At 36.0% G+C, this 27,960-nt stretch overlaps 1 protein-coding gene across 5 annotated transcripts in view; it reads left to right on the top strand.

The window, feature by feature from the left end:
* THSD7A (thrombospondin type 1 domain containing 7A) overlaps positions 1 to 27,960 on the top strand; it is a 664,277-nt gene that overhangs the window by 381,069 nt on the left and 255,248 nt on the right. For all 5 annotated transcript variants that reach the window (XM_045052422.1, XM_045052423.1, XM_019825529.3 and 2 more), the window contains one exon: positions 22,533 to 23,364. In XM_045052422.1, the coding sequence (XP_044908357.1) occupies positions 22,550 to 23,364 (815 nt within the window). In that variant the 5' untranslated portion in view covers positions 22,533 to 22,549. The remainder of the gene's footprint in view (positions 1 to 22,532; positions 23,365 to 27,960) is intronic.

Below are 27,960 nucleotides of genomic sequence, written 5' to 3'. Positions count from 1 at the left end.
TTTAGAATTCTAGGTGTGAATATCGATTGCTGTAGTGCCTTTTAGTACATTAGTAGCCTACTGTAATCAAACGAATACCTACCATAGTCACACGGAACCCACAATAGTCATGATTAAGCATTTGCATAATTAGGAACTCAGTGAGAAGTGGGTAGTCACTAGAAGAGCTGGAGATTAATAAAAGACAAGTTTTGTTTTTAATTTGAATGAGTTCAAAACCTAAAATATGACACACACACCCACACACACCCACACACACCCACACACACCCACACACACATATGTGTGTGTGGGTGTGTGTGGGTGTGTGTGTGTATATATATATATTTTTTTTTTTTGAAATACCTCCAAAATGTGCAGTTTAAGTGCTAAGAAATATATTCATACTTGATAACTTTCCTTTTTTTTTCACTCATCATTTTAGGCATACAGCATTCTATCCAGTTGTGCTAAGAACCTTTTTTTTTTAATGTTTATTTATTTTTGAGAGAGAGAGATAGAATGTGAGCCAGGGAGGGGCAGAGAGAGGGATACACAGAAGCCGAAGCAGGCTCCAGAATGTGAACTGTCTGCACAGAGCCCGACATGGGGCTTGAATTCACAAACCTTGAGATTATGACTTCAGCTGAAATCTGATGCTAAACTAACAGAGCCAGCCAAGCACTCCGAATTGTGCTAAGGATCTTAAAATACCTTGTGGTTCATCTTATGTGTGCTTATTTTCTTTTCAAGAGCAGCTTCATGTTTTCTAGGAGCTACAGAAAATTCAGAGATAAAGGAATTCCACCACCAGTAGGCACTGCTTTATAATTCCCTATGTCAGGAAAACTGTAAGATATCAAAGAACTTATCAGAAGAATTTTTTTTGTGGCACAAAATTCTGAAAACTGCTTATCTACAGATAAAAATTCAGCCTTTGGCAAAATGGATTAAAAAAAAATAACCCTCTAAGAGATTGAGGTTTCCTGGGAGAGCTGTGAATCTCAAATCTTAGGGGCAGTGCTTGTCACTGGAGAATCCAGGATGCTTCAGGATGATAGCAATTATAAAAATGAAACACACCCTCAGAGAGACATGGTGACATGGAAGAAAATGCCACTGAAATAATGAGTCAACCATTAGCACCATCAGAGTGAAAGGAGGCCTGTGTGGGGAAACTAATTTGAATTCCATCACTTCTTGCAGTCATCTTAAACATATTAGCAGGTGACAAAAAAGGTCTAAAATAAAATATATGTGATAAACGTGCTTCCTTCCAGTGACAACCTCAGGAAAAAAGAAGGTAAATCAGAAGGATTATAATACTATAGTTTGTGGAGTTAAATCTTATCTCTAATAATCCTAAGTAGTTTGATCTTATAAAGAAAGAGTCACTTTACACTTTAATGTCTAATGTCCTTTAGCAGCTGGTTGAATCTTGGAATAGTTTTTATTTACAAATTTCTGTAAACTACAAGCTCATTTTTCTCACCAATTAGCCCTGCAATTGATGCATTTTTGATGTTGGACTCCCTGACTGAGGGTCCCATGTTGATACTGACAGGGTGGCCATGATATCTAGTGCTTGACTTTCATTACTGTCGCTTTTTGAGTATAATATAACCTTGACCTCCATTGCTAGGTACTCTATTTTCTAGTCTCTTGATAATTCATGCAGTATGTCGAACTGTTTTATTTTAAATTCACAACCTTTTCCTTTGAAGGTTTCTGGAAACAGCCATCTTTTGCTATCTCTTGCAGCTCACCAAGTATTTATTAAGGAGCAACACCAATTATATCTCAAATGTACTCTGGAAAGGACTTTCCTAATTACTTTTATTGGCAGTCTGGCTCTGCAGTGAGAACTACAAAAGAAACATGACAAAACTCCTGTCTCTGAATGGTTGAAAATCTTATTCAAGAAATAGGTTTGCATACACAAAATATTTGGTGAACAGTGTAGAATGCAGGTGAACAGTACGTCAAAATATGCAGGATAGATGCAAGATATCCTCTTAAACCTGCATAACATGAGAAGAAAATTACTGAGCACGATTAAAGCCCGTTATTGAAAGGCTTTGTGTATAGTAAGGTATTATAACATATATTAAGCTAGGATTCCCCTACAGTTTCCATGGCCTTTCCTAACCTATCTCCAAGCCCTTTTTCTTTTTCATATATATGCTCCTTGTGCCTATTCATACACTCATTCTGCATTTCCTGTTTTTGTTCATGCTGTTCCCTGTTCCTCAGATTCTCTACACCCACACTTGTATTTGTCCAACCATAAATCTCTTTGCATTTCCATTTGTAGCCATCCAACTCAAATTCCATTGTTTCCATCAAGCTGTGAGTCCCCCACTAAGACTGTAATGTCTTCCTTCTCTGGGCTCTCATTGGACCTATTGTTCCTCCTCTGACTGGAATTCACAAGGCTAACTCTGCTGCTTGTAATTATTACATGTCAGCTTGTGATATACGGCAAGGAGCTGTGATTTAAAGCATATTATTAAGGCTGCATTGCTCAAGTGTAAGTCTTCTCATCCCTACTCTTCGAAATCATGCTGACAGAATGCAGTATGAAATTTACCACATGGCAGTTTCCACAATTGGGTTACACAGAATTTACCTCAGAATTTATTGTGAATAATCGGTAGTTAATTATATTTTTTCTGTCAGTTTAAAATGAAGATAATAGTGCTCATCCTTTGTCTACATTAAAAACTTCTTGGATGTTGCAATTACAGTTTTTCAATAATACAGAAGAAAATTCTACTTACCTCTAATTTCAGGTATTTTTCAACTTGAGAAGTTCATGGGTGAATGAAGAGATTATAATTCTAACTGATTCTCTAGGTTGTCACAGACATCTATGTACTTAAAATTGTAGGCACTCATAATATTTATTAAAATAAGTTTATGGAATTCTTTAATTAACCAGATACTGATATGAATGGGGTCATGGGTATTAGATAATTACACAGATTGACACACTCATTTTAAGAAAACAGGTGATCTACACTAATGCCTGGAGCCAAAGTCAATAAATCAGAAATATTATCATTAAAAATGTTCTCTGCTGATATGCCTTTGAGATCCTGATATCACATTTTTTGAATAAATACCCAGAAGTGGGAGTGCTGGATCATGTGGTAATTTTCTTTTAAGTTTTTTGAGGAACCTCTTTACTGTTTTCCATAGTACCTGACATTTTGGATTCCCACCAACATTGTGTATGGGTTCTGTTTTTTCCACATCCTCACCACATGTATTGTCTTTTTTTTTGACATTAGCCTTCCTCTCGAGTGTGAGGTGATATCTCATTGTGGTTTTCATTTGCATTTGCCTGATGAATAGTGACATTGGACATTTTTGCATATACCTGTTGGCCATCTGTATGTCTTCTTTGGAGAAGTGGCAGCACAACAGCCAAGATGTGGGAAAAACCTAATGTGCATCAACAGAAGAATGGATAAAGAAATGTGGTATAGAATGCAGATATCTAAAATAGTCAAAGTCATGGAGGCAGAGAGTTGAATGGTGGTTGCCAAGGGTTGGAGGAAGGGGAAAATAGGGAGCTATGAGTCACTGGGCATAAAGTTTGGTTAGGCAACATGAATAAGTTCTAGAGATTATTGTACAACTTTGTACCTATGGTAAAAAAAAATAATGTATTATACACTTAAAATTTGTTAAGAAATTTATCTCACTTTTGGTGTTTTTTATCACAATAAAACACAATTTTAAAAATAAAAATTAAATTCTAGTAGGGAACACAGTCTAGGTAATCCAAATGCAAGTTTTCTCTGTCCCTCTGGTATGTCCTATTTAGCATGGAGACCATCTGTGAACTGTGAGCCCCTATGACCTTTGTACTCTGGCACATAATGAGCATTCAGTATAAAATGCTCAGAACATTTTTAGCACTGGAATTGCTTCAAAATTTATGAGAGTAATTTTGATTTAAATAATTCTCATTTCTGTCTACCAAAAGAATACTAAATTGATGCATATAGATGTAAAAAGCGTTTGCTGTGCATTCACTGTTATCCCTTCATAGCGTTGTATACACGTTATGTCAAAGCATACAAATATGTACTAAGAACATTTATCTTCAAATGTAAACTAAAAACTATCAATTCTGGACCATGCAGTGGAACTACAGCCTTCTGAGAGAAAAAGGTTTGGGCTTGATGTCTGAATGCATGGCCCCTCAAAAACCTGAGTCAGTGAAGGTTCCTGAGTAAGGAATCTGGAAGAGCTCAGAGGTGAGAGTTACATATAGTTCCTCCAGTCTGCCTCTGGATAGGATTCATTAAAGAAATAGGTATTTGGGCGTAGGATTTTCAGTCTGTGCTCTTGTCCATATGGGACTGAGTTGGTCAAGCCATTACCAAAAGAGTGGCCCTAGTGAGTAAATGTACTACGTAGCACAGCGTAAATCAGGAAAGTCTGAACCTTGACAGAATGTGTGTGAGAGGAGTTGAAAGTATTTAAAAAGCCTTAGTGCGGGGCGCCTGGGTGGTGCAGTCGGTTAAGCGTCCGACTTCAGCCAGGTCATCATCTCGCGGTCCGTGAGTTCGAGCCCCGCGTCGGGCTCTGGGCTGATGGCTCAGAGCCTGGAGCCTGTTTCCGATTCTGTGTCTCCCTCTCTCTCTGCCCCTCCCCCGTTCATGCTCTGTCTCTCTCTGTCCCAAAAAAAAAAACCAAAAAAACAAAGAAACAAAAACAAAAACAAAAAACAAAAACAAAAACAAAAACGTTGAAAAAAAAAAAAGCCTTAGTGCGAGACGCATCATGTTGAAATGGATATGAGGTTATTTGCTCTTGTTTTAAATCTCAGTAAGAATAACAGATATGTGGTCAGGTATTTCATTTATTATTTGTCTGCTCTTTTGTTTTCTTGATGAGTTCCCAGATTGTTCTATGATATTGTATCATCTGACAAGTAGCACAGAGAAGCAACAAGTGTAGTGATCCGACAGAAGTCTTACTAGGAATACGAAAGAAAAATGTTATTACTTAGTATGGAATTTTAAAACATTTGAAAAGCTGTCAGGAAGAAGTTAGACTAGAATTCTTAAGGAGGAAAATTTTCTAGGAATAGAGGGAAGAAAATTCAACTAACGCTGTCCATCACCAGAATGGGCAACTTTGCTAAACGGTGAGCTCTTCTGACTAGAAGTGTTTTCCTCTGAGGCTGAAAGAGCATAAGGTGAAGAAAGACTGCATTACACAATCTCTGTGGATCCTTACACATCACAGATGCCAAGATAGTAACAATTTTTGCTTATGATTTCATAATTACTTACAAAGCCTAAGATCGCCTTGATAACTTACTAACTAGACTTTGAGATACACAGTTCCACCCTATGAGCTGTTCATGTGAATCAGTGTCCTGAGGTAGAACGTCAGAGGACTGAGCTGCAAGTTAGGACACCTGGGTTCCTAATGCTGGCTTGGTTAATCACTGTACAGCCTGCGTTTAACTTTTAATGGACTTAGGATCTTGGCTATAAAATGTTACACTCTTTATCGCTAGGGTTGTCCTTTGGTTTTAAATTTTACAGTTTCCATGAATATGCAATTATCAGCTTCCCTATTCCTCATCTAACCATCTGCCTTAGTTGATTCTCTTTCATACTCTTGGAACCAGTTACTCAGTGAAGCCATGTGCATTAATGCCCTGAGTTTATTTCAACTGATGTATATTATGTTTTTAAAATGCATCCTCACTGTGATTTTTAATCAGGCAAAAGAAATATTACATCAACATGTGTCTTCAAAAAGACTAATGATGTGTCTTGTAGTATGGATTGGCCTCATAAACTGGTATTAATATAATATGATTTTTAAATTATGGCTATTTAATACTTGTGAAATTTGTCAGCCAGGGTAAATTAGTATCCAAGGAGAAATTTATACCCAAACACAGAACAAATGTGCAAAGGCACACAAATTGGAAAATAGATGTTCATTTCTGACTCTCTAATTTTGAATAAGACCTTAGTGTTTCAAACTAGAAATTTTTCCTAAAGATATAGTATCCACAGTTATTACAAAAACATTTAACAAAATCATATGCATCTTCAACACTGCTGTATTGGTGACATTTCTTTGAAGATAAAACTGATGACCTGATTTTATCACTAGAGGACACGTCTTTTCAGCAGTTAGAAATGCTCCACATTGACCAAATACACTTAGGGCTTTGCATTTTATAACAACTTAAGGCTTTCTTACATATGCCGTATTTCCCACAATAAATTACTATGTGAAAAATGCTGATCAAATCTGTGTCTTAGGAAAGTTAGGCATGTTTATGGATTCTGTTTTATTATCAATATGAGGAAGATCCTAGTGAAAAATTATATTCCTCAATTCACCTTTTGGGAAATTGAAGCAGTTTACATTTGTATTTTCAACTGATTGATTACCTACTGATTATTTTTCCTAGCATCTTATAATTTCGAGTTTATGTTTAACTTTACAAAATTCAGCTAATGTTTACCCCTTACGGAAATAACAATCTAAGGTTTAATACACATTTCTAATTCACTAATATTGCTAATGACTACCCTAAGCCATACACGCAAGATCCTTGGACACACTGTTTTGGAAAGATTTACTTGGCTTCAGATGAAGGGTTCATTTTCAGATGAAGTAATTTGGTAGCAAAAACCATTTGTATTTAAAAAGAATATTTATATATACTTCACATTTACATTCATATGCATACCAATTAGTGTGTTGGAAATTTAACATTTGAAGTATTTGAATAGCTTAATTTTCTGACTCTTTGTAATTACATCATTTAGTGGGATAGAAGTTATATGGAGACTGTAAAAATACACAGCAATGCATATGGCTATTGATTTAAGGTAACCATGAAGGAAGGCTTACAGTGTCTTATAAAGAAGTCCTACTTCTCAGTTTCCTAAGTCTGTAACAGTAGTCTTTTTAAGTCTGAAGATTAAAAAACAGTATAAAGATAAAAGGAATTTGTTGTCCTTAGAAATTGTAATGAAACCACTCCACTCCAGTATCAAGAATGGCTTGCTATATGCAAGGAGATACTAAAATGTAATAAATAACATGTAAAACAAGCTTTATAAAAAATAAAAAGTGACAGGTACATATATATTTGTTAACCATATATACATATATATAGATCTATATATATAAGTAGATATAATTTGTTAACTAGAATATGGGTAAAAACGTCCTAAAGAATCAAAGAATAAAATGTCTCTAGACATGTAAAGAAAACCACACAGACACCAAAAGTTTATTACTTCCATTTCATTTTTATTTTCCATTTTTGGTAGACTATATCCACAATTTCACATTATTGGCTAAAACTATATTCCAGTTGAGATATGCAGTTAACAATATAACATCATCAGAAGAAAAAAAACTTAGAATATGTTATTTCTAATGATAACTACCTATTTAATATGGGAGGTACTAGACCGAAGATGATAGTGATAGGCATCTCTGAGCCACTTTTTCTTTTTTCAGTGTTTAATAAAATTGTTAATAAAACAAGGAAAAGTCTATCACATCTATAACTGACCCTTCCATTTTTGCCTGAAGATCTCAGATTGCTTCTAAGTCTAAGGAATTTAAGAATTCCCCAAGGCTTTGAACTTGGCAGTAACTTCTTAGAACCTTAGCACCATGTTGTTCTATCCAGAAAGATTTTCTAAGTTTCAGAGGGTTGTAGATGTGAATATAAAAAAAATGTTGGCTAGAGTTTGTTGGCATGTTATGTGTCTTTTTTTTTAGATGTTTTATTTCTGAGAGAGAGAGAGAGAGAGAGAGAGAGAGAGAATGAGAATGAGAATGAATGAATGAGGAGGAGCAGAAAGAGAGTGGGAGACACAGAATCTGAAAAAGACTCCAGGCTCTGAGCTGTCAGCACAGAGCCCAACGTGGGGCTGGAACTCACGGACTGTGAAATCATGACCTGAGCCAAAGTGGGACACTTAACTGACTGAGCCACCCAGATGTCCCATATGTCTTTTTTATTGTGAAATACACATCACATAAAATTTGTCATGTTACCACTTTCAGATGAACAATTCTGTGGCATGAAGTACATTCACATTATTGAACAACCATTCCATTATCCATCTCCAGAACTTTTTTGTCATCCCAAACTGAAAGTTTCTACCTTTAAACAGTAATTCCTCCTTCCCAACCCCCCTCAGCCCCTAGTAACTTTCTACCTTTTGTTTCTGTTAAACTGGCCATTCTAGGTACCTCGTATAGTGGATCATACGGTATTTGTCCTTTTGTGTCTGGCATATTTTACTTAGCATAAGTTTTCAGAGCTCATCCATGTTGCTCTGTGTGTCAGAATTTCATTTCCTTTTAAGGCTGAGTCATAATATGAATTTACAGCATTTTGTTTACTCATCTATCCATTGATGGATATTTGAGTTGTTTCCACCTTTTGTAGTGCTTTCTTACTGTAATACATACCTATCTCGCTTGCCTCCGTCATCATATATCCCATTATACACCCGTACTAGCTACCTGTTGAATGAATAAATACGATAAAAATTCAGACATTGTCAGCCTTTAGCAGTTTTGTCCTGAAGGCATATTGTTCATAGAAAGATAGATGCCTTTGGTCTGGCCTTTTTAGAAGGAAAACAAAAGGAAACCCTTCACCATTTGCTATGCATCGGATGCCATTGTGTGCCATTTCAAATCCTCTGGGCTCCATCTCCAAGTCACTTTTGTGACTTCCAGTTTTACACAGGTTTAACCAGATTGACACAGGTGCAAACTTACTACTGGCTGATCAGCCTACTTTCCCAGAGCCTCTCTGACATTGTAGTGCAAGATGCCTGCAGAAACCCACCCAGCTTTCATTCGTGCACACCTTGAAGTTGTGAGGAAGTTAATGTTAATGATCCTGGGGGCATTCATGACTGATGGGGAATAGGGACAAGTGGATAAATCTTTTGCTTTCTCATCTACTAGGTTGGCATGGAGTAGCTTACTACTGACTGCTAAGACTCTTTTTGATGGCTTGAGGTGAAATGTAGATAGCTACTGAAGCTTTTTCTATTAAGCTCTCACATAATGTCCTGGGAGGAATTCCAGAAATTAGTGCCATGTCCAACATTTAAAAGATGCAGGATAAGGGTGCCTGGGTGGTTCAGTCGGTTAAGTGTCTGACTTCGGTTCAGGTCATGATCTCGCAGTTCACGAGTTCAAGCCCTGCGTCGGGCTCTGTGCTGACAGCTCAGAGCCTGGAGCCTGCTTCTGATTCTGTGCCTCCACCTCTCTCTTTCTGCCCCTCCGTTGCTCATACTCTGTCTCTCTCTCAGAAATAAATAAAACATTAAAAAAAATTTTTTAAAGATGTGGGAGAGGTGGTTTCAAATTATATACCTGTCCAAGTGACCTGTATGGCCCATGAAAAAAAGTAAAACTAAACTGGATAAATCATGAAAGATGACAGCAAGCTCCTGTACACTTAGCCAAGTGTTAGGCCCGATTGCAGCTGCTATGAGGGATGTGGTATCTAAACTAGAACAAATCAACACAGTTTTTGGCATTTAGTATGGAGATACTGATCTAGCAAGGGCGTTTTTTTTTTTCTCAAATTCCATTAGTGAAAAGAACTAAAAGCTGTTTGTTTTTACTTGAGAATGTACAGCAGATGCATTCACTCCCTCACTCCTGAGCCAAATTAACACTTCTGCCTTTTGTCAAAATATAGTTGGCAGGGACCATGAATGTCTTGACATTCCTCAGAATAGCACGCTGGTCCACTGCATTCATGACATGCCCCAAGTATTAGAGCTTCCCTAATCAGAAAAAACAGATGGTACCCTCAATACACTGACTGGAAATCTTAGATCACCCAGTCCATTAGAAATACTTGCTGCTTTATACATTACTGTAGGTGACAATTTTGCTGGTCTTTCTGCCATGAGAAGTTTCCAGTAATACTCTCCTCACTTCTTTTGAAGTCCTTGCTGGCATTCACCATAAGCTGCCTTCTTACAGCCTTTTCAATGTACCTTTGGCTTTTACTAACACTTTCCTCCTCATCCTTCCAGCTTCTGCCCTGCACAGTTCCAGCATGCCACTCCCATATTTTAGATTTTTGGTGTGGCAGTATACCTATTCCAGGTTCCATAGTCTGAGTTAGGTAACCACTGTACATAACACATTGCCTGAAAATTCAGATTGTAACCAATCAATATTTATTATCTCATATTTGTTGTGTGTTAGAAATTTGGAAGTGGCTTAGCTGGGTAGGTCTTTCTCAAGGTATCTTAGGAGGCTGTGGTCGAGACATTGGCCAGGCCTGCAGTCATCTGAGGGCTTTCCTGGTGCTGATGGATCTGCTTCCAGAGAGTTTGTGGGTCAGGCCCATGGGTGTTGGCAGGAGATCTCACTTTCTTTTATGAAAGGCTCTTCAAGTATCCTCACGCTATTATAGCTGCCTCTCCCAGAATTAACCAAAAGAAGCCAAGTCAGGAGCCCTAGTAGCTTTTTTGACCTAGGCTTTTATACCACATACCAGTGTTCCTGTTACATCTTAGTGGTTCCACAAGTCAACTCTATTCAGGTTTTGAGCGAACTGTATAGAAAGGCATGAATACCAAAAGCAGGGATCATTGGGGGCTATTTTGGAGGCTGGCTACACCACAGCCTTTTTGTATTCTGAAAGGAGCATGTATCATACTTGGGGATATTGCCACTGTCTATTTATTGGTAGGAAGACTGCCAGATTTGAATGGATCTTGCAGTAGAGACCTCTGGATAACAGATCCAGGCTATGGTGCAAGCTGCTAAGCTAGCCAGGTCATAATGGCCCAGAAGATCTGATGTTATTAGACATTTCTGAGAGATAAAATGACTATTTGGAATCTCTGGCTACCTTTAATTGGAGAATTGCAGCACAAACAACTATGTTTTGGGAGCAAAACCATGCTTTCTACAGAGATTTACCTTTAGGAGAAAAAAATAGTATATAACACCCACATCCAGATCCTGGCTTGCTGTTGTGTCCTAATAGATATTGCACGTTGGACACCAGCTGACCCTGACTGAAGTTTTATATCCTGGGCTGGCTGTTATGAAACTCATCAAATAAAATGGTTGACTACACATAATAAAAATCCAGTGTGCAATGGAAATGGAATATTTGGGAGATAAGGATCAGGCCCATATGGGTCCAGAATATCAAATAAATTATGTAAACACTTTGCCTAGGCTTCCTTTGCATCTAACTCTTTTATATGGGATCTCTGTGGAATCACTTCTGAAATAAACTACTTTCATATAAGCTTTGCTCTCAAGTTCTACTTTTGGGATAATCCAAGACAAGACAGCAAGCTTTTAATTTGATTGGCTATATGAAGACCTCACTTACTATTTATTTCAGAGTTCTCTGGGATGAAGTAAGAATTATAAATGATAGGATCCCATATCTCCAAAAACCCTATTGACTTAGTTCCTTTAGAGCCATTGAGCTCAGACTGTTGAATATGTACATTCTTCAAAGGTATCTGACTTTGAGACCATTGTAACCAAAGATCTAAGGTATGCTTAGAAATTTTTACGTGTTTCACATTTTTGAAGGAATCATTCCATAACGTTCATTGCCATGCTTTAGTGTCAATGATAAGACAGAACCAATGACAGCATATACTCAGAGTAAATTTGATGTTGCTACCTTAAAGCCATTCTCTAGAGCAAGGTAGGAAAGATTAAATTAATGAATTGGCATATCTTCAAGTCTATGGAGTTTACATATTTTTATGATCAACAATTTCTATTTGTATTTTATATATATATTTTGTTGCCAATTACATGTGTAATGGAATCTCATACAAACATCAAGTTTGTTTTTTGTTATTTGGGGGAAATAGGGGAGTGTAGTTAAATATTGTTTTGTAGAATGGCAGTGCAACTGCTCAAGTAGGTGTTTTTAATGTTGATATACATTAATGCTGTTAGTGCGCCATTTTGTTGTGTTGTAGTTGAAGGTCTAACAAATTTTATAAGCTTGGAAGGGAAACCCTGACTTTGTAGTTTATTATCTTGAAGAATACTTTTCCTTAAGAAATTAGTTTGGGCATCCCAGTACTTGAATGGGACATTATTCAAAAGTTAAGGACTCTTCCTTATGGCAACGTGAATTCTCCATCTGGATTCGTCCCATAGAGCTAATATAACTTTTCTTTTTTTTGGATGTTTAACTGCATCCTATGAAACAATAGAAATATTTGGGCCATTTATGGCTTTATATTTTTCTCTAGTCTTAAAAGATTAAGCCTACTCTGTAATATAATAATCTGTTCATGTCTAACATGATATAAAAATCAAATGAGATTATAGATGTGGAAGTATACTGTATACTGTACAAATAAATAAAATATAATAATAACAAAGTATGGCAATAAAATGAAATACGGAAATAAAATCTAGGGATGAAGTATTTAAGCCGTTCTCATTTCCATGTTTTGATGCTAGTGAGTACCTTAAAATAATAGTTTTGTGTATTCTTGGTAAATTTACCTAACTATGGAGAAAATAAAATGTTCAAAGTTTGCCTTTAAACATACTCAAAATAAAATCCTGATGGGTTTAATATAGATGTTTTAAATGAATCTATAAAGAGAATGGAAGTTTTGTATAATTTAACGAGTAATGTCTATTTATATCTTTGTACTTGAAGATATTTTTCAGACTAAAAGCAATGGAAGAAGCATAAGATTGTGTTAGTGAAAAGCTTGCATATTGAAAACATAAAAATCATCGTAACCAAAAAAGTAGGAAAGAGAACATACTACATTTTTAAAGGGCATAGAGAATGTTAATAGCACCAACAAACTGTATTAAGATAAAGAGCCATGATATCACTGGAAAATAAACTAATTGAACAAATCACAGAAGAGGAAATAATTATGTTCAAGGTCATATCTAATAAGAATTCAATTAAAACAATAGTGAACTGGGGGGCACCTAGGTGGTTCAGTCAGTTAAGCTTCCGTCTTCAGCTCAGGTCATGATCTCACGGTTTGTGGGTTTGAGCCCTGTATCGGTTCTGTGCTGACAGCTCAGACCCTGAAGCCTCCTTCAGACTCTGTGTTGCTGTCTCTGTCTCTCCCCTCCTTGAGTTCTGTCTCTCTCCCCTTCTCTCAAAAATAAACATTAAAAAAATTTTTTAATGGATTTGTATTTATTAAAGTAACAAAAATATTTATAGTAACAATGCTGATAAGGGTGTCATGATTATATTTCCACAAGTTTCTCAGAAAACTCAGTTAAGCAACGTGTATTTAAGAACTTTAAAATTCTCAATACCCTTTCACCCAGTTATTCACTTTATTGGAATCTAGCCTAAAGAAGTCATCACTGATGCATACAGACTTTAAAATACTAAGTCACGTAAAAATAAAAGTCTTTTTTGCATGAGGAAAAAAAACAACTTTATTATAAATATTTCTCATAATAATTTTTTTTTAATTTTAACATACTCATTTTTGAGAGAGAGAGAGACAGAGTGTGAATGGGGGAGGGGCCGAGAGAGAGAGAGAGAGAGAGAGAGAGAGAGAGAGAGAGAGAATCTGAAGCAAGCTCCAGGCTTCACACTGTCAGCACACACCTGATGCAAGGCTTGAACTCAACAACTGTAAGATTATGATCTGAGCCCAAGTTGGTTGCTTAACCCACTAAGCCAGGTGCTCCAATATTTCTCATAATGTTGATAACTCAGTCTTTGTTTCTCATAGCATTACAAGACGATGGAACTTAATGATACAATTTATACTGTATTTTACAAATGGGGGAAACCAAGATCCAGAGAGGCTAAGTAACTTTCTTATGAGACAAAAAACATGATAGGGGCATAATATATTTGACAACTATAAAATCATCTCTCCTATCACCGATTCTTCATTCATTGTCTCATCAGATTTAAAGAGCTTGTTCTAATTTTGGACATTTAATTTTATATTCTTATATATTTTTTATTAAATTTTAATTACTTATTGAAGATGAAAGCTCATCTTGACTTACAGTGATCTCTCCTCATTCACCAAACTGATTTGTCATTTGAGAGTTATATTTTAAATTAAAATGAAACGAAATTAAAACTCAAGTCAAAGAAGCTATGAGTTCTTTTGTTTTACTTTTTAAAGAATTTTCATCTACTTTAGGTCAGTAAGTTAATCAAAATTTTATCTGTTTTGTGCTCATAAATATGTACGGAGGGGTCTCCTAGACAGACAACATGTTCATAATTAAATCAAGTGGTACGATAACCAATGGCACAGTATGCCGGGCATTTGGATTACCAATCTGTGAAACAATTTCAAGACCATTTAAGTCAAGGTGTTTGCTTCTACCCACAGCGAAATCCTTTGAAATGATCAAATGAGTTCAAAATAAGCAAAATTATGTTTCAGTGCTGAGAAGGGGAAAGGATAACATCAATTCTCCAAAAGGTTGAGGGCTTTCTGGAGGCCACAGGACTCAAAGAATTGGATTTAAAGGAATAAACACTGTCTTTATAGTTAAAATAGTCAAAGGATGGAACCTGCAAGGAAAGGGGTACATAAGATTCCCCCAATGGAAGTCCAAATCTGGAGAAATCACAGTCTGTAGATATCAGGGAGAAAATATACTCAGTAATTGCTGGTGGAAGGGAAACCTGGGACATTTTGGTGAGCTCTTCTGCCATACTAGATGTACCAAAGGTTTGAAAATTTGCAAAACTTTGACTGAATTACCTGACCTGTGTACAATAGATGTTCGTTGTAGCATTCTCTATAATGTTGGGGAAAACACTTGGGGAAAAGATCTAAATATCTACAAATAGACTATGTTAGATAAATCACGGCAAATTGATACAACATAGTATGCAACCATGTATAGATCTAATTGTACAACTATGAAGAGCAAACAGGATTAACTCTCCAGTGGTCCAGTCTGTGTGTGTGTGTGTGTGTGTGTGTGTGTGTGTGTGTGTGTGTGTGTGTGTATCTGAGGCCTCCCTCACATCTATTAAAATGGAATTCTTTTTATAACATACTGTTAAATAAAAATGCAGAATATAAAACAACTTATAGCAAGATCCCAAATTTATTTAAATATATTTTAATTGCCTAATAGGATGGCAGCAAATATATGACTAGTTGCCTTTAGTTCGTGGGATTTGTGAGGAATTTTTCTTCCTGTTAGCCTTGATTTCTTTTCATATGCTGATTTGCTTGAGTAAAAACAAATAGAATTTTTAAAAATTCTGTGAATTGTGGATTTGAAAATAGGATACGGCACAGCATTTACGACATAGAATTCAGTATGTTACTAAGCTGCTTGTACACTTCTTGATCTTGGCAAACTAGGACATGCTGTTCCATAACCAAATCCAGGAGGGAAAACGCACTCTCTCATTTGAAGGATGCAAACACATTTAGTCAAACAAGAAACTAGCTCAGTTGAGAGTTTTATGGCAAACAAGGGCAGAAAGTAGTTTGCATAATTTTCTCATGCTTCTTTTATAGTGTTTATCTTTTATAAGGCTCTTTGGAACAGTTGCTGGCCACCTGTCAATAATGTATCCTTTTATAGACCAAACTTTTATTGTTCTCATGCCCTTGACATACAATAAATAGTCTTGGAAGTAGTCAATATTGAATATGGTGGGCCAAATACTAATTTTAAATTTAGAAGGCCATCTTTTGTGGACTAAAATAGAGACTGTTGAATGACACAAAGAGAATAAACGTTATAAAATCCTGTTTAGCAGGAATAAAAATAAATTAATTATTTTATGAACAATTTTGGGAAGTTAATTAACAATTATATTTGAAGTACCACTGTATGGGAAACTAAGCCAAGTAGCACTCCTTGAAATTTGTTTTTGGGAAATGTAATTCTGCAACAGTTACAAGTAAATATATTTGTATTGTGAGTCTGTCGATTACATAAATATTTGGGGTGTGTAAATAGTTGCTTTAACTTCTTTTTAGTGACATTTCTCAATTTACATAAAATCTGTCAAGCTAAGTATTCTATGTATATTCATCGACCTAAATCCTAGAAAAGTATTGCATGATACTGAATGAGCACAATCCTACAAATCTGTATGTAGGAATACATTTCTATTCATAAAGAGATATTATCCAAGTCCTTAAGCAGAAAGCTGGTTATCCTTTGTTTTTTTTCCGTTAGATTCCAAGTTCCCCCTGTGTAATCATGAACAAGAACAATAAATGAAATAAGGAAATATTTCTGTTCTTGTTAAAAAGTGAACATCCCTACACACACACACACACACACACACACACACACACACCACCTTTCCAACACTGCTACTTCCCATTCCTGGTAATATGAGCTATAAGGGTCCAGTTTAACATTTGTGCAGACACATAGGAGGTAAATATCACATTCTCATATTGTACTTGGGAGAGGACTTCATATTTTGCTTGATAGAGTTTGCATATTGTGCTTCCCAATTGCACTTTCAAACATTTGTTTTTCTTGCAACATGGTAGCTAATTGGGTTCACAATTCTTAGCTGTCAAGAACAGTTTTAGATGTGGTCTCCTTTCTGTTCAGTGTGTGATTATTTTAAGACTGGAGGACAGAAGTAGACAGTCCTTCGTCGGGTGTACAATGGTAAAGATGTGGGGTTTTTTTGAAGAGGTCTATTAATTGGACACACATGCAATACCCAAGGTGCAGTGAAAAGATAAGACAGCAGTCAAAGTCTGCAAAGCAAATGAGCTTTTTCAGGTTCAACTGTGGTAAAATTACCACCTCTACTTTCACGGGTGCCTTCATGCATTTTATTTTACCTTACCTAGTGAATATTTTTGTAGATCTCCATGGAATTTTCTGGGGATACCCTATCTCCTGGTTCTCAATGTAAATATACTTGGAATAAAATACACCCAAGAGTGTTGTCTGTGAATAGCTGGTTAATAGAATCTATGGTAATAGATTTTGGAAAGAAATTCAGTTGTATTGTATTTAGAATGTATGCCTTTAGTTATCTAAACTTTAGAATTGCTTGCTCATTTTTACTGTATATGAAATAGTATAGAAATTTTCTTGAACTTGATTTCTTTCCTTCTCCTGGCATTGACATCAGTCATGTAAATGCTTTGAATATTATGGTCTGAAAACTTAATTCTCTCTTTTCTGAGCAAAACAGTTAAAATTCATACAAAAGCCAGACCTGAAAATTAAAACATAATCAAACCAAATGTTGCAGAAGACCGGCAAATTCTCTACTGTAGGGGTCATAGAGTCAGTCTAATGCAATAGGCAAACAGTTATTCAATCAATTGATTGAAATTGTGTTAAACGTAATGTGAGAAACACATATTCTGAGAATATGTCAAAAGGGAACTCTCTCTAATACAGTATTAGTAAACCATGAGTCATTTTCAAAATAACCATCATACACTTTTATTTTTGAATAAAGTTAGATGTAAGCCTGGAGTTGTAGCTATAACTTGGCTTGTAAGTTTAATATCTTTGTCATTTCTTTTCTAGGGTATTTTTAAAACTTAATAATTATCTACTGTTACATAGTTCTGCTTCATAACTTTGGAGGTTTTGGTTTTGGTAGGTGTATTTCCTTACTCAGCAATAACTAGCAGACTTGAAATCATTTCACACTTTGTATACTAAGATTTCTGTAATAAAATATTAGTTTTTATCAATTAAAATGCACCCATTAATAGTACCTAAATGTATGTGAAAAGTCCAAATAAGTTCTAAATTTATAACTTTGCTATGAATTTTTTGTTTTTGTTTGTACTTTGAGGATAAAGGCCTCACTTCTTGTATTGTTGACTTTAGCTAATCTGACAAATATGAGGTGATACTGCACTGTAGTTGTGATTTGTATTTCCCTGATGATCAGTGATGTTGAGCATCTTCTAATGTCTGTTGGCCCTCTGGATGTCTTCTTTAGGAAAATGTCCGTTCATGTCTTCTGCCAGTTTTTCGTTGGATTATTTTTGGGGGTGTTGAATTTGATAACTTTTTTATAGATTTTGCATACTGTTTATTAGATATACCATTTGCAAATATCTTCTTCCATTCCATAGGTTGCATGTTAGTTTTGTTGATTGTTTCCTTCACTCTGCATAAGCTTTTTGTCTTGATGTAGACCCAATAGTTTATTTTGGTTTTGTTTCCCTTGCCTCAGAAGGCACATCTAGAAAGAAGTTGCTATGGCCAATGACAAAGAAGTAACTGCCTGTGTTCTCCTCTAGTATTTGTATGGTTTCAGGTTTCACATTCAGGTCTTTCATCCATTTTGAATTTATTTTTGTGTATGGTCTAAGAATGTGGTCCAGTTTCATTCTTTCGATGTTGCTGTCCAGTTTTCCTTATGCTGTTTGTTGAAGATAGTCTTTTTCCCATTGGATATTCTTTCCTGCTTTGTTTAAGGTCAACTGACCATATAGCTGGGGTTTCATAACTGTATTTTCTTTTTTGTTTCATTGATCTATGTTTGTGTGTGTGTGTGTGTGTGTGTGTGTGTGTGTGTGTGTGCTGGCACCATACTGTTTTGATTGCTACAGCTTTGTAATACAGCTTGAAGCCTGGAATTTTGACACCTCTAGCTTTGCTTTGCTTTTTCTAGATTGCTCTGGCTATTTGGTATCCTTTTGTAATTCCATATAAACTTGAGGTTGGTTCTAGCTGTGTGAAAAATGCTGGTGGTATTTTGACAGGGCTTGCGTTAAATGTGTAGATTCCTTTGGGTAGTAGAGACATTTTAACAGTTTGTTCTCCCAATCCATGAGCATCAAATGTCTTTCCATTATTTGTGTCATCTTCAGTTTCTTTCATCAATGTTTTATATTTTTCAGAGCACAGGTCTTTCACCTCTTGGGCTAGGTTGATTCCTGGGTATCTTACTGTTTTTGGTGCAATTGTAAATGGGATTGGTTCCTTAATTTCTCTTTCTGCTGCTTCATTATTGGTATATAGAAATGCAATAGATTTTTGTATGTTGATTTTGTATCCTACAACTGTTGAATTTGTGTATCACTTCTAGCAGTTTTTTGGTGGAGTATTTTGCATTTTTTATATAGAATATCATGTGATTTGCAAACAGGGAAAATTTCACTTTGTCCTTGCTGATTTGGATGCCTTTTATTTTTTTTAATTAAAAAAATTTTTTAAGTTTATTTATTTTTGAGTGAGAGAGAGAGAGACAGAGTGCAAGCAGGGGAGGGGCACAGGGAAGAGGGAGACATAGAATCTGAAGCAGACTCCAGGCTCTGAGCTGTCAGCAGAGTCCGACATGGGGCTCGAACTCACAAGCTGTAAGATCATGACCTGAGCCAAAGTCAGGCGCTTAACCAGCTGAGCCACCCAGGTGCTCCCCTTTTGCTTCTTTTTGATGTCTGATTGCTGTGGTTAAGACTTCTAGTACTATGTTAAATAACAGTAGTAAGATTGGGCATCACTGTCTTTTTCCTGACCATAGAGCAATACCTCTCAGTTTTTCCCCATTGAGGATGACATTAACTCTGGGTATTTAATATATGGCCTTTATTATGTTGAGGTATGTTCTCTCTAATCATACTTCAAGGATGTGGGGAAAGGGAGAACCCTTTTGCACTGCTGTTGGGAATGCAAACTGTGTAACTACTTTGGAAAAGAGTATGAAAGTTTCTCAGGAAGTTAAAAATAGAACTACTCTATGATCCAGCAGTTGTACTACTAAGTATTTACCCAAAGAATACAAAAATACTAATTCAGAGGGATACATACTTCCCTGTTTATAGCAGCATTATCTATAATAGCCAAATTATGGAAAGAGCCCAAATGTCTTATGAATGAATGAATGATGAATGAATGAATGGATGAATGAGGAAGATGAGTGAATGAGGAAGATGTGACACACACACACACACACATAATAGAATATTAGCCATATAAAAGAATAAAATCTTGCCATTTGCAATGACGTGGATGGAGCTAAAGAGTATTATACTAAGTGAAGCAACTCAGTAGGAAAAAGGGAAATACTATGTGATTTCACTCATATGTGAAATTTAAGAAACAAACAAGCACAGGGAAAAGAGAGATAAAGGCAAACCAAGAAACACACTCTTAACTGTAGAGAATAAACTAATAGTTACCAGAAGGAATGTTGGGGGGAGGGTGTGGTGATGGATTACACAGGTGATTAGGATTAAGGAGTGCCACTTGTGATGATGGCTGAGTGTTGTAAGTATTGAATCACTAAATTGCACACCTAAAACTAATACTACACTGTATACCTAAGTGGAATTTAAATTTAAACTTTGAAAAGAGACTAGCTTCTTAATAGTCCTAATCTGATTCATTAGTCTAATCTCATAATTAACATCAAAGATTGGAAAACAATAAAATATCAAGGAATTTTGCTTAATTGCCTCTGGGGTTTAGACTCTGGGTTATTTCAAGACACTTACACTTTGAAATTTATATGTGTATATATGGTTTGCTCCTAACTTGATGATCCAACATAAATATACCTTTATATTCTTTGTTTAGAGTGGGAAATAGAGATTATTGTTTTGTTTAAGCACAGTAGGAAAGAGGAAAAAATACCAAAGATGTATGGAATTAAATCTAAAATTTTATACATATCCCTGTGTTCCTTTGAAAAGCATCTAGGTTTAGATTCCCAAACTGTATATTTAGAAAATTTCTCAGAGCATCAAGACACATGAATGTATAATTCCCTTTGACAAATTAAAAATAAAATTAAGATATCATCAGATATTGCATGGTGACAGTTGTAGCAAACTCACTGACTTTCTTAGCTCATAAAGTTTTGACATCACTCTGGGAAGACTATTTCCCTAAATGTATTTTAAGTCCCTTATAACTCTACATGTGAACTTCATAAAGTAGTGAAGTGGATATGCCAAATATCCAATTCACAGTTTCATGCAATAATGATTAGAAAGGATATTGACTGAAAATTCTGTCCTGTTTACAACTCCGTTATTCCATTTGTAATGAAGTTGGCATCATCAAATTGTAAACATGTTCCTAGTTAAACAAAATTAAATGTTTACACATAATGAACATATTCTTCTTATTACATTCTTTCTAGATTAATCATTTTGCATAGGAATATTTAAGTCTCAAGCTCTGAGATCTAGGCTAAATCATAAAATTATAAGTCAGGACAAGAATCTGAAATCCAGCATATTTTTTTTTATTCATTCAAGATGTGAACTTGGAAAATCACTTCCCCTTCTTGTCACCTGTTTTTCTCATCAGTGGAGTGAATCTGTTGGCTTCGTTTCATGGTTTTCACTTTCCAGCAGAAGTCTCATGTCTGACAAAATCTTATGCATAATATCAGCATATGTATAAATAAATAATAATAACGGAGCTTTTCTTACTGAACAACAATGATGCAGAAGGGCAGTGGAGTTTGGCTGGGGACCCTAGAGCCCAATCCTTTATGCTGGTCCTCACCTTCTGATACCACCTGTTGAAGATGACTCTAGGCTATGCCAAATAATCCCTTAAATTCCATGGACCATATTTTGAAAATCATGCAATTATATATGATCATTTTGTTTCTTTAAGATTCCAAAATAATTCTCAATTTCACAAATTGAGACGTCTCTCAAAACACTGGAATTCCTTTTGTAATTAAAAAAATGTGCAAATAAGGTTTCAGTTTATGCTAAGAAGGATTCTAAGCTAAAAAGCTCACACTTCATTCTAAAGCCACTGACTTAAGTGTTCCATGAAACAGCTATATAATCCCCAATAGTTTCTATTTAGGAAACAAATAAATTGATTAAAACTCCCAAAAACCCTTTAGCATACAGAAAGTCATAAGAGTTCTTTAGTTAAATTTTAATTCTCCTGCTCATCTTTATCCTTCACTGGGGAGGTGAGAAAAAATTAATTTGGAGGGGAGTAAATTTAAAGGCAGCATGTGCTTAAATGAAAATTTGTCACTTCCCAGCTTTCGTTACCAGAAAGTTAACACTTCTGTCAGTACACACATATATACCCGCTAGACTCTTGTAGTCACAGTATGTGCAGAATTAGAAAATGAGAAAGAGGAGAATACGTTCTACAAAATCCTTAACTGCTCTGGAAAAGAGAAGCCTGTAGGAGCTGAAGTTGTTCACAAGGGGCCAGCTTCCTTGCCTGTTACTGACGTGGATTTGATAGTTACAAGGCGAGGAGTAATGTTTGCACTGTGACTAATTCCTGATGTCCTTTATGAGCAAGGGTCCTCCACCTAAAATTAAGGAAATGAAGAAAAGCAATCCTAATAATCCCAAAAGGACCCGAAATGAACGTGTCCCAGAAGTTACCGTATATAGACTCTGTGACATACTTCTCCCTTTGCAAAACTACTGAGTGCAGATCATTACTTTCCAGCAGTCATGTGCAGAGACCTACTTTATAACACTTCAGGGAGACTTAACGTACTAGATCTTGACATGTCTTTCCGGAAAGTGAAATAATTTACAGTTTTCTTCCAGTGGCACTGTTAACTCTTGTATCATTTTTAGGTCCGTGGGGCCGATGCATGGGAGATGAATGTGGCCCAGGAGGCATTCAAACCCGGGCTGTGTGGTGTGCTCATGTGGAAGGCTGGACAACGTTACACACAAACTGTAAACAGGCCGAGAGACCCAGTAATCAGCAAAACTGTTTCAAAGTGTGTGACTGGCACAAGGAGTTGTATGACTGGAGGCTGGGACCCTGGAATCACTGTCAGCCTGTGATTTCCAAAAGCCTGGAGAAACCCCTTGAGTGCGTTAAGGGGGAGGAAGGCATTCAGGTGAGAGAGATAACATGCATCCAGAAAGAGAAAGACATTCCGGCAGAGGATATCATTTGTGAGTACTTTGAGCCCAAACCTCTCTTGGAACAGGCCTGTCTCATCCCCTGCCAGCAAGACTGCATCGTGTCTGAGTTTTCTGCTTGGTCAGAATGCTCCAAGACGTGTGGCAGTGGGCTCCAGCACCGGACACGGCATGTGGTAGCGCCACCCCAGTTTGGAGGCTCCGGCTGCCCGAACTTGACAGAGTTTCAGGTGTGCCAGTCCAGCCCGTGTGAGGATGAAGAGACCATGTACAGCTTGCACGTGGGGCCCTGGAGCTCGTGCTCAATGCCTCACTCCAGACAAGTAAGACAGGCAAGGAGACGTGGGAAGAATAAAGAACGGGAAAAGGACCGAGGAAAAGGAGTGAAGGATCCAGAAGCCCGTGAACTTATTAAGAAGAAAAGAAACAGGAACAGACAGAACCGACAAGAGAACAAATATTGGGACATCCAGATTGGATATCAGACCAGAGAGGTTACGTGTACTAACAAGACGGGGAAGGCTGCCGATTTGAGGTAACATTTTATAACCGTTAACTGTGTGTGTCTCACTGTCCAAGCCATGGGCTAGAAAGTACTTAAGACTCTGCTGTACTAAGTCCTGAGATTCATATGTATACAACCTAGAATGAGCTACGCTCAAGCATAAGATTTTCTACTTAAGGCATTTGAGCTTTTGTGGGTTTCCTGACATTATTTCTGTTTTACTCATGGTTAGGCCCTGTACTACTAGAGTGAATTGAAACTTTGCTGTCCAAAAGCCATAGCATCAGTTAGTCTCCGTAAGATGACACTACTTCTCTAAGTCAGTAGAACTGTTTCCGCCTCCAGTGGGGGAACAAGAAACTTACCCAGTAGCTGGAGTTTGGGGATTTTGAATTCAGATACTTACTTTAGTGAGAGAAAAGCATACTTGTAATCTCTCCAAGTTCATAGCTTTTTTAGAATTACCCTATAAACAAAATCTAAATAGCAACCCAGGGAGCTATACCTAAGAATAATTCTCTTTCACATTTTATAAAAAGGAATAAATCTCCCCAGAGGGGGGAAAAAAAAGGAAGGACCAGAAAAAATTAAGTAGATGGTATTTAATCATGAGTAGTTTAGAAAACATGTAATTAATTGGCTGCATGTTCTAGACAGAAATTATTTGTCAAATTATCTCTAGGTAAATAATGACTGTATTATGAAGGACTTTCTCATGTGTGATTTACTTGTTGTGAAAATATTCATTGAGGATTATTCATTGAGGATTATCTAAAGGATATGATGTTCTCTGGATATTCTAAATTTTGCTCTTGGATAAGCTAGACCATCTGGGAGTGTCTTATCTGGATCATTTGCATAATTGCTTTTTCTGAACTATTTATGCAGTTATGACTTGGACTAAACGGAGTGAAATTATGGTAGCATCACTCAGAATTTTATATCATATTTATTGTAGAAATGACATTGAAAGTGTCATCTCCTCCATCACACAGTCTGTTCTCTTGATTAAAAACACATAAGATAAATTTCACAGAAGTCTCAACCCATGTGCTGCTGGCGAGCAGCTCAGTGGCTTTCCTCGTGGCCCTGGGAATCTTATACCAGATCACATGTGCCTGTTTGCTTTGGCTCCTGGGAACATGAATAGGACTCTGCGGCAGGCACGTTGCTTACTACCATAACCCGCTGGCTTCATCTTTTTCTCACCCCCATTATTTTCCTTCCTTCATTGCTACCTAGTGATTTGGCTATCTGTGGATTTTGAAAGCTGGTTTTAAAGCCTTTTTAGTGCAGGATATAGTTTAAATAAATGAGTAAACAAATGAACACTTGACTTATCTAGACAGTAGTTTCTCTATAGCGTTCCTTTGGTCACCATTTTTAGGATATGTCCAGTCCTTCCCCTGTTTGTACTTAGACAGTTGTATTTTCTCTCAGCCACATCAGTAATCTTTTTTTTCTTCATCTCATGATATTGGTCCTGTCTTGGTCGGTCTTGGTCTCGTTAATGTTTGCTTGACATCTTGCCTTGATCCTCCAGGTTCCTACAACTCCTTACATGTATGTGTCTGTATATGTGTTGACTTCTGATTCTATATCATGGTTTCAGTTCAATCCCTGTTTTATTCTTTTCTGACTATTCTTATCCTAGTGATTTCCTGATCTCTTTTCCTGAAGTATTATAGTTATGTTAGTTACTTGGCCCGCACTAAGTAATTAAATGAGCCTCCAAGGCAACTTGAGGTGTCTCCTGCTGTCACTGAGTTAACGTGCTGTAGACATTTAATTTAATGTTGACCAGTCAATTAAAAGTATAATTAGGAAAGTACCTACCATTGCATAGAGCCTAATATTCCCATTTAGTTGTTTGAAATAAGCAAACGCATTTAAAAATCTGTAGATCATTTGTCAGATGCTTAGATTCTATTAGAAATAGCCTATCTAACAACAAAATGGCAATTACCTATATGTTATAACTTATTAGGCCATAGATTAAGCTTTACATTAAATTGGTTATTAATGTCTCTTGCATTTAAGAATTATATATAAGAATATATATGAATAAATATATATGATTAAGAAAGTTAAAGTCTCAGGGAAGAAGGGACAAAAATCAGGTATTTTGACTATGTTTTGCTCAAATTTTCCACCACATCAGTGAAGCTAATGAAATAAAGAGTAAATGGTCAATGCCAACAATTCTGCTTAATTGTAGCAGAATTACTGCTAGAACTTGCAAGTTGAAGATGATAGATCTGCCCTACTTTTTGCTTTCAAACAGACTGATATCAATAAGAATGAAAAATACAAATGGAAGTCTATTCTTTCATGACAATAGGAAACAGTCACAGTCTCAAGTCACAAATGATTTAGAGATTTAGAGAATGTGATAAAATTAACTAACTGAAGGAAGACACTTAGAAGGGTGTTCTGTCTTTGCCACTTCTGTGAACACTCAAAATTTCTGAGAGTCTGAACTTTGTGAGGGCTAAGCTAATGACACCTCATCACTATGGCATGGTCTGAGTTAAGAGAAAGGGCTGCTGGAACATCTTTGAGTTTGTTTGAAAACAGAATGGCATAATAGGCAAGGCTGAATAAGAAGCTCACTATGCCATTACTGCCAAGAAAGGACTACCAGTTTGATGGACTGATGGACTAAAGGTTGGTGGCCAGTGGACAAGAATTCTAAATCACTACACACATACCAGGACACAAGGAGCTTCCCTATGAACTAGTTAGTGAGTTTCAGCCAAGCTTAAGTATAGTACTGCCCCAAGCCTAGAGATGATACGAAAGTAAGGGCAAACATTTCTCCAAGAAACTAAAAATAGGAAAGGAAATATGATGTTTCCAAACCAAAAACAGAAAGAAGAGTTAAGAATATCGAATAAGCTTAACTCATGAATTGAATGAATGATTTGGCAGAGCTCAAATGGAAGGGAATTGGAAAACAGGAAGAAGTAGAATTAACATTAGAAGAACTAAAAATGGAAAAATATCTTGTGAAGAAGAGGCAGTGATAGAACAGTTTAAGACCATATAACTGAATTGTAATTTTAAAATATGATGGTTATGGAAACAAGCAAGGGAGATCCCTATATGAAACTCTGGTGTTCCTGAAGGTAGGACCACGAGAAGAATTAGAATAGGAAAAAAGAAAAACCAAACACCAAATATAACAGGAAAAAAAACCACAAAGATATCAGAGAAGACATTCCTGAATTTAATCCATAGATTGAAATTGCACATGGGTAATAATTCTTCTAGAAGAGGTTGAAATAACATCCTCCTGGGAGAACTGTATAGAATAAAGAAAAAGAGATATCAGACTCTCAGCCAGCATAATACTCAAATTCTGAAACACTAGAAGTATTTCTGTTGTAGTAAAAAACAAGAAAGGATAGCACATTAACTCCAGTCTTAGTTAACGTTGATCTGTAAGTACTAGTTAATGTAGTTGAAAAGAGAAAGAAGTAAAAATTGGAAAGCAGATGGAAAAATTAAGATTTTTCCCCCAGAGATTATGAATGTGCCCTGAAAAACTCAAGAGAATCAATTAAAAATATAAAAATAAAGTAACTCTTTGGGGGGGTTGATTGACACAAAAAAATATAAAAACAATCAACAGATTTCCTAAATACACATAACTATTAAACATGATGATGGAAACAAAAGATTAAAATATTGCACTTACAAAAATTAAAAAGACAGAAATAAATCTGTGGATAAACCTAACTATAAAAGTTCTACACAGAACACCAGACTTGGAAACATAAAAAAGATGTGTGCCTATCCAGAACACTTACTAAATATACCAATGGTCCCCACATTTTTACTTTAAAACTTATAAGGGAAAAATAAGCATTACAAGACAGGCCAAGAAAATTTTTAAAAAATAAAAGTAGAGAGAAAAAACTAATGTCCCCAAATAGTTACATGTATTTTATTCTATGAAAATAATAACAACACATTTATGTAAGTGCATGAATAGATCAAACAGAAAAGAGTCTAGAAAGAAGATCTCCAAAACCCTATAAAACATTGCCTTTGGTGGGAAATTAATTAGTTTGTTTTGTTTGGGGGGCTGGTGCTTAACCATGTAAATGAATAAGAAGAATTAAAAAGAAAAAGAAGAATAATTATATGCCTTTGATACTTATTATACCAAAACAAAGCCCAGGTATTTTCAGTACTTAAAAATTTTTCTTTATAATGCTAGAAGAAAGGGTAAAAATTTTAAAGTAAAAGGAGGTTATTTTAGGTCACAGAATGCAGAGATCATGCAAGGAAATATTCAATTAGATTTTTAAAAAAGAGAAAATTTTGCTCAAGGAAAGTATTAATGAAGTTAAAACCCAGGTAGCAAACTGAGAAAATATATTTGAACATTTACTTGGCAAAGAACTAATTTTCTTAATACTTAAAGAACTCATTAAGAAAAGGGTCAAAACCCAATTGAAAATGAGCTGAAAATTAAGAGACTGAAAAGACAAGTTACAGACTGGTAGAAAATATTTTTGGAAGGCTTTGCTGATAAAGGACTGTTATCAAGAACATACAAAGAACTCTTAAAACTCAACAATAAGAAAACAAATAACCTTATTCAAAAATAGGCCATAG

Source organism: Felis catus, chromosome A2 (assembly GCF_018350175.1).
Source record: "Felis catus isolate Fca126 chromosome A2, F.catus_Fca126_mat1.0, whole genome shotgun sequence".
Taxonomy (NCBI): Eukaryota; Metazoa; Chordata; class Mammalia; order Carnivora; family Felidae; genus Felis; species Felis catus.
Note: the sequence above shows the minus strand (reverse complement) of the source record. Positions and strands in the feature narration are given on the sequence as shown.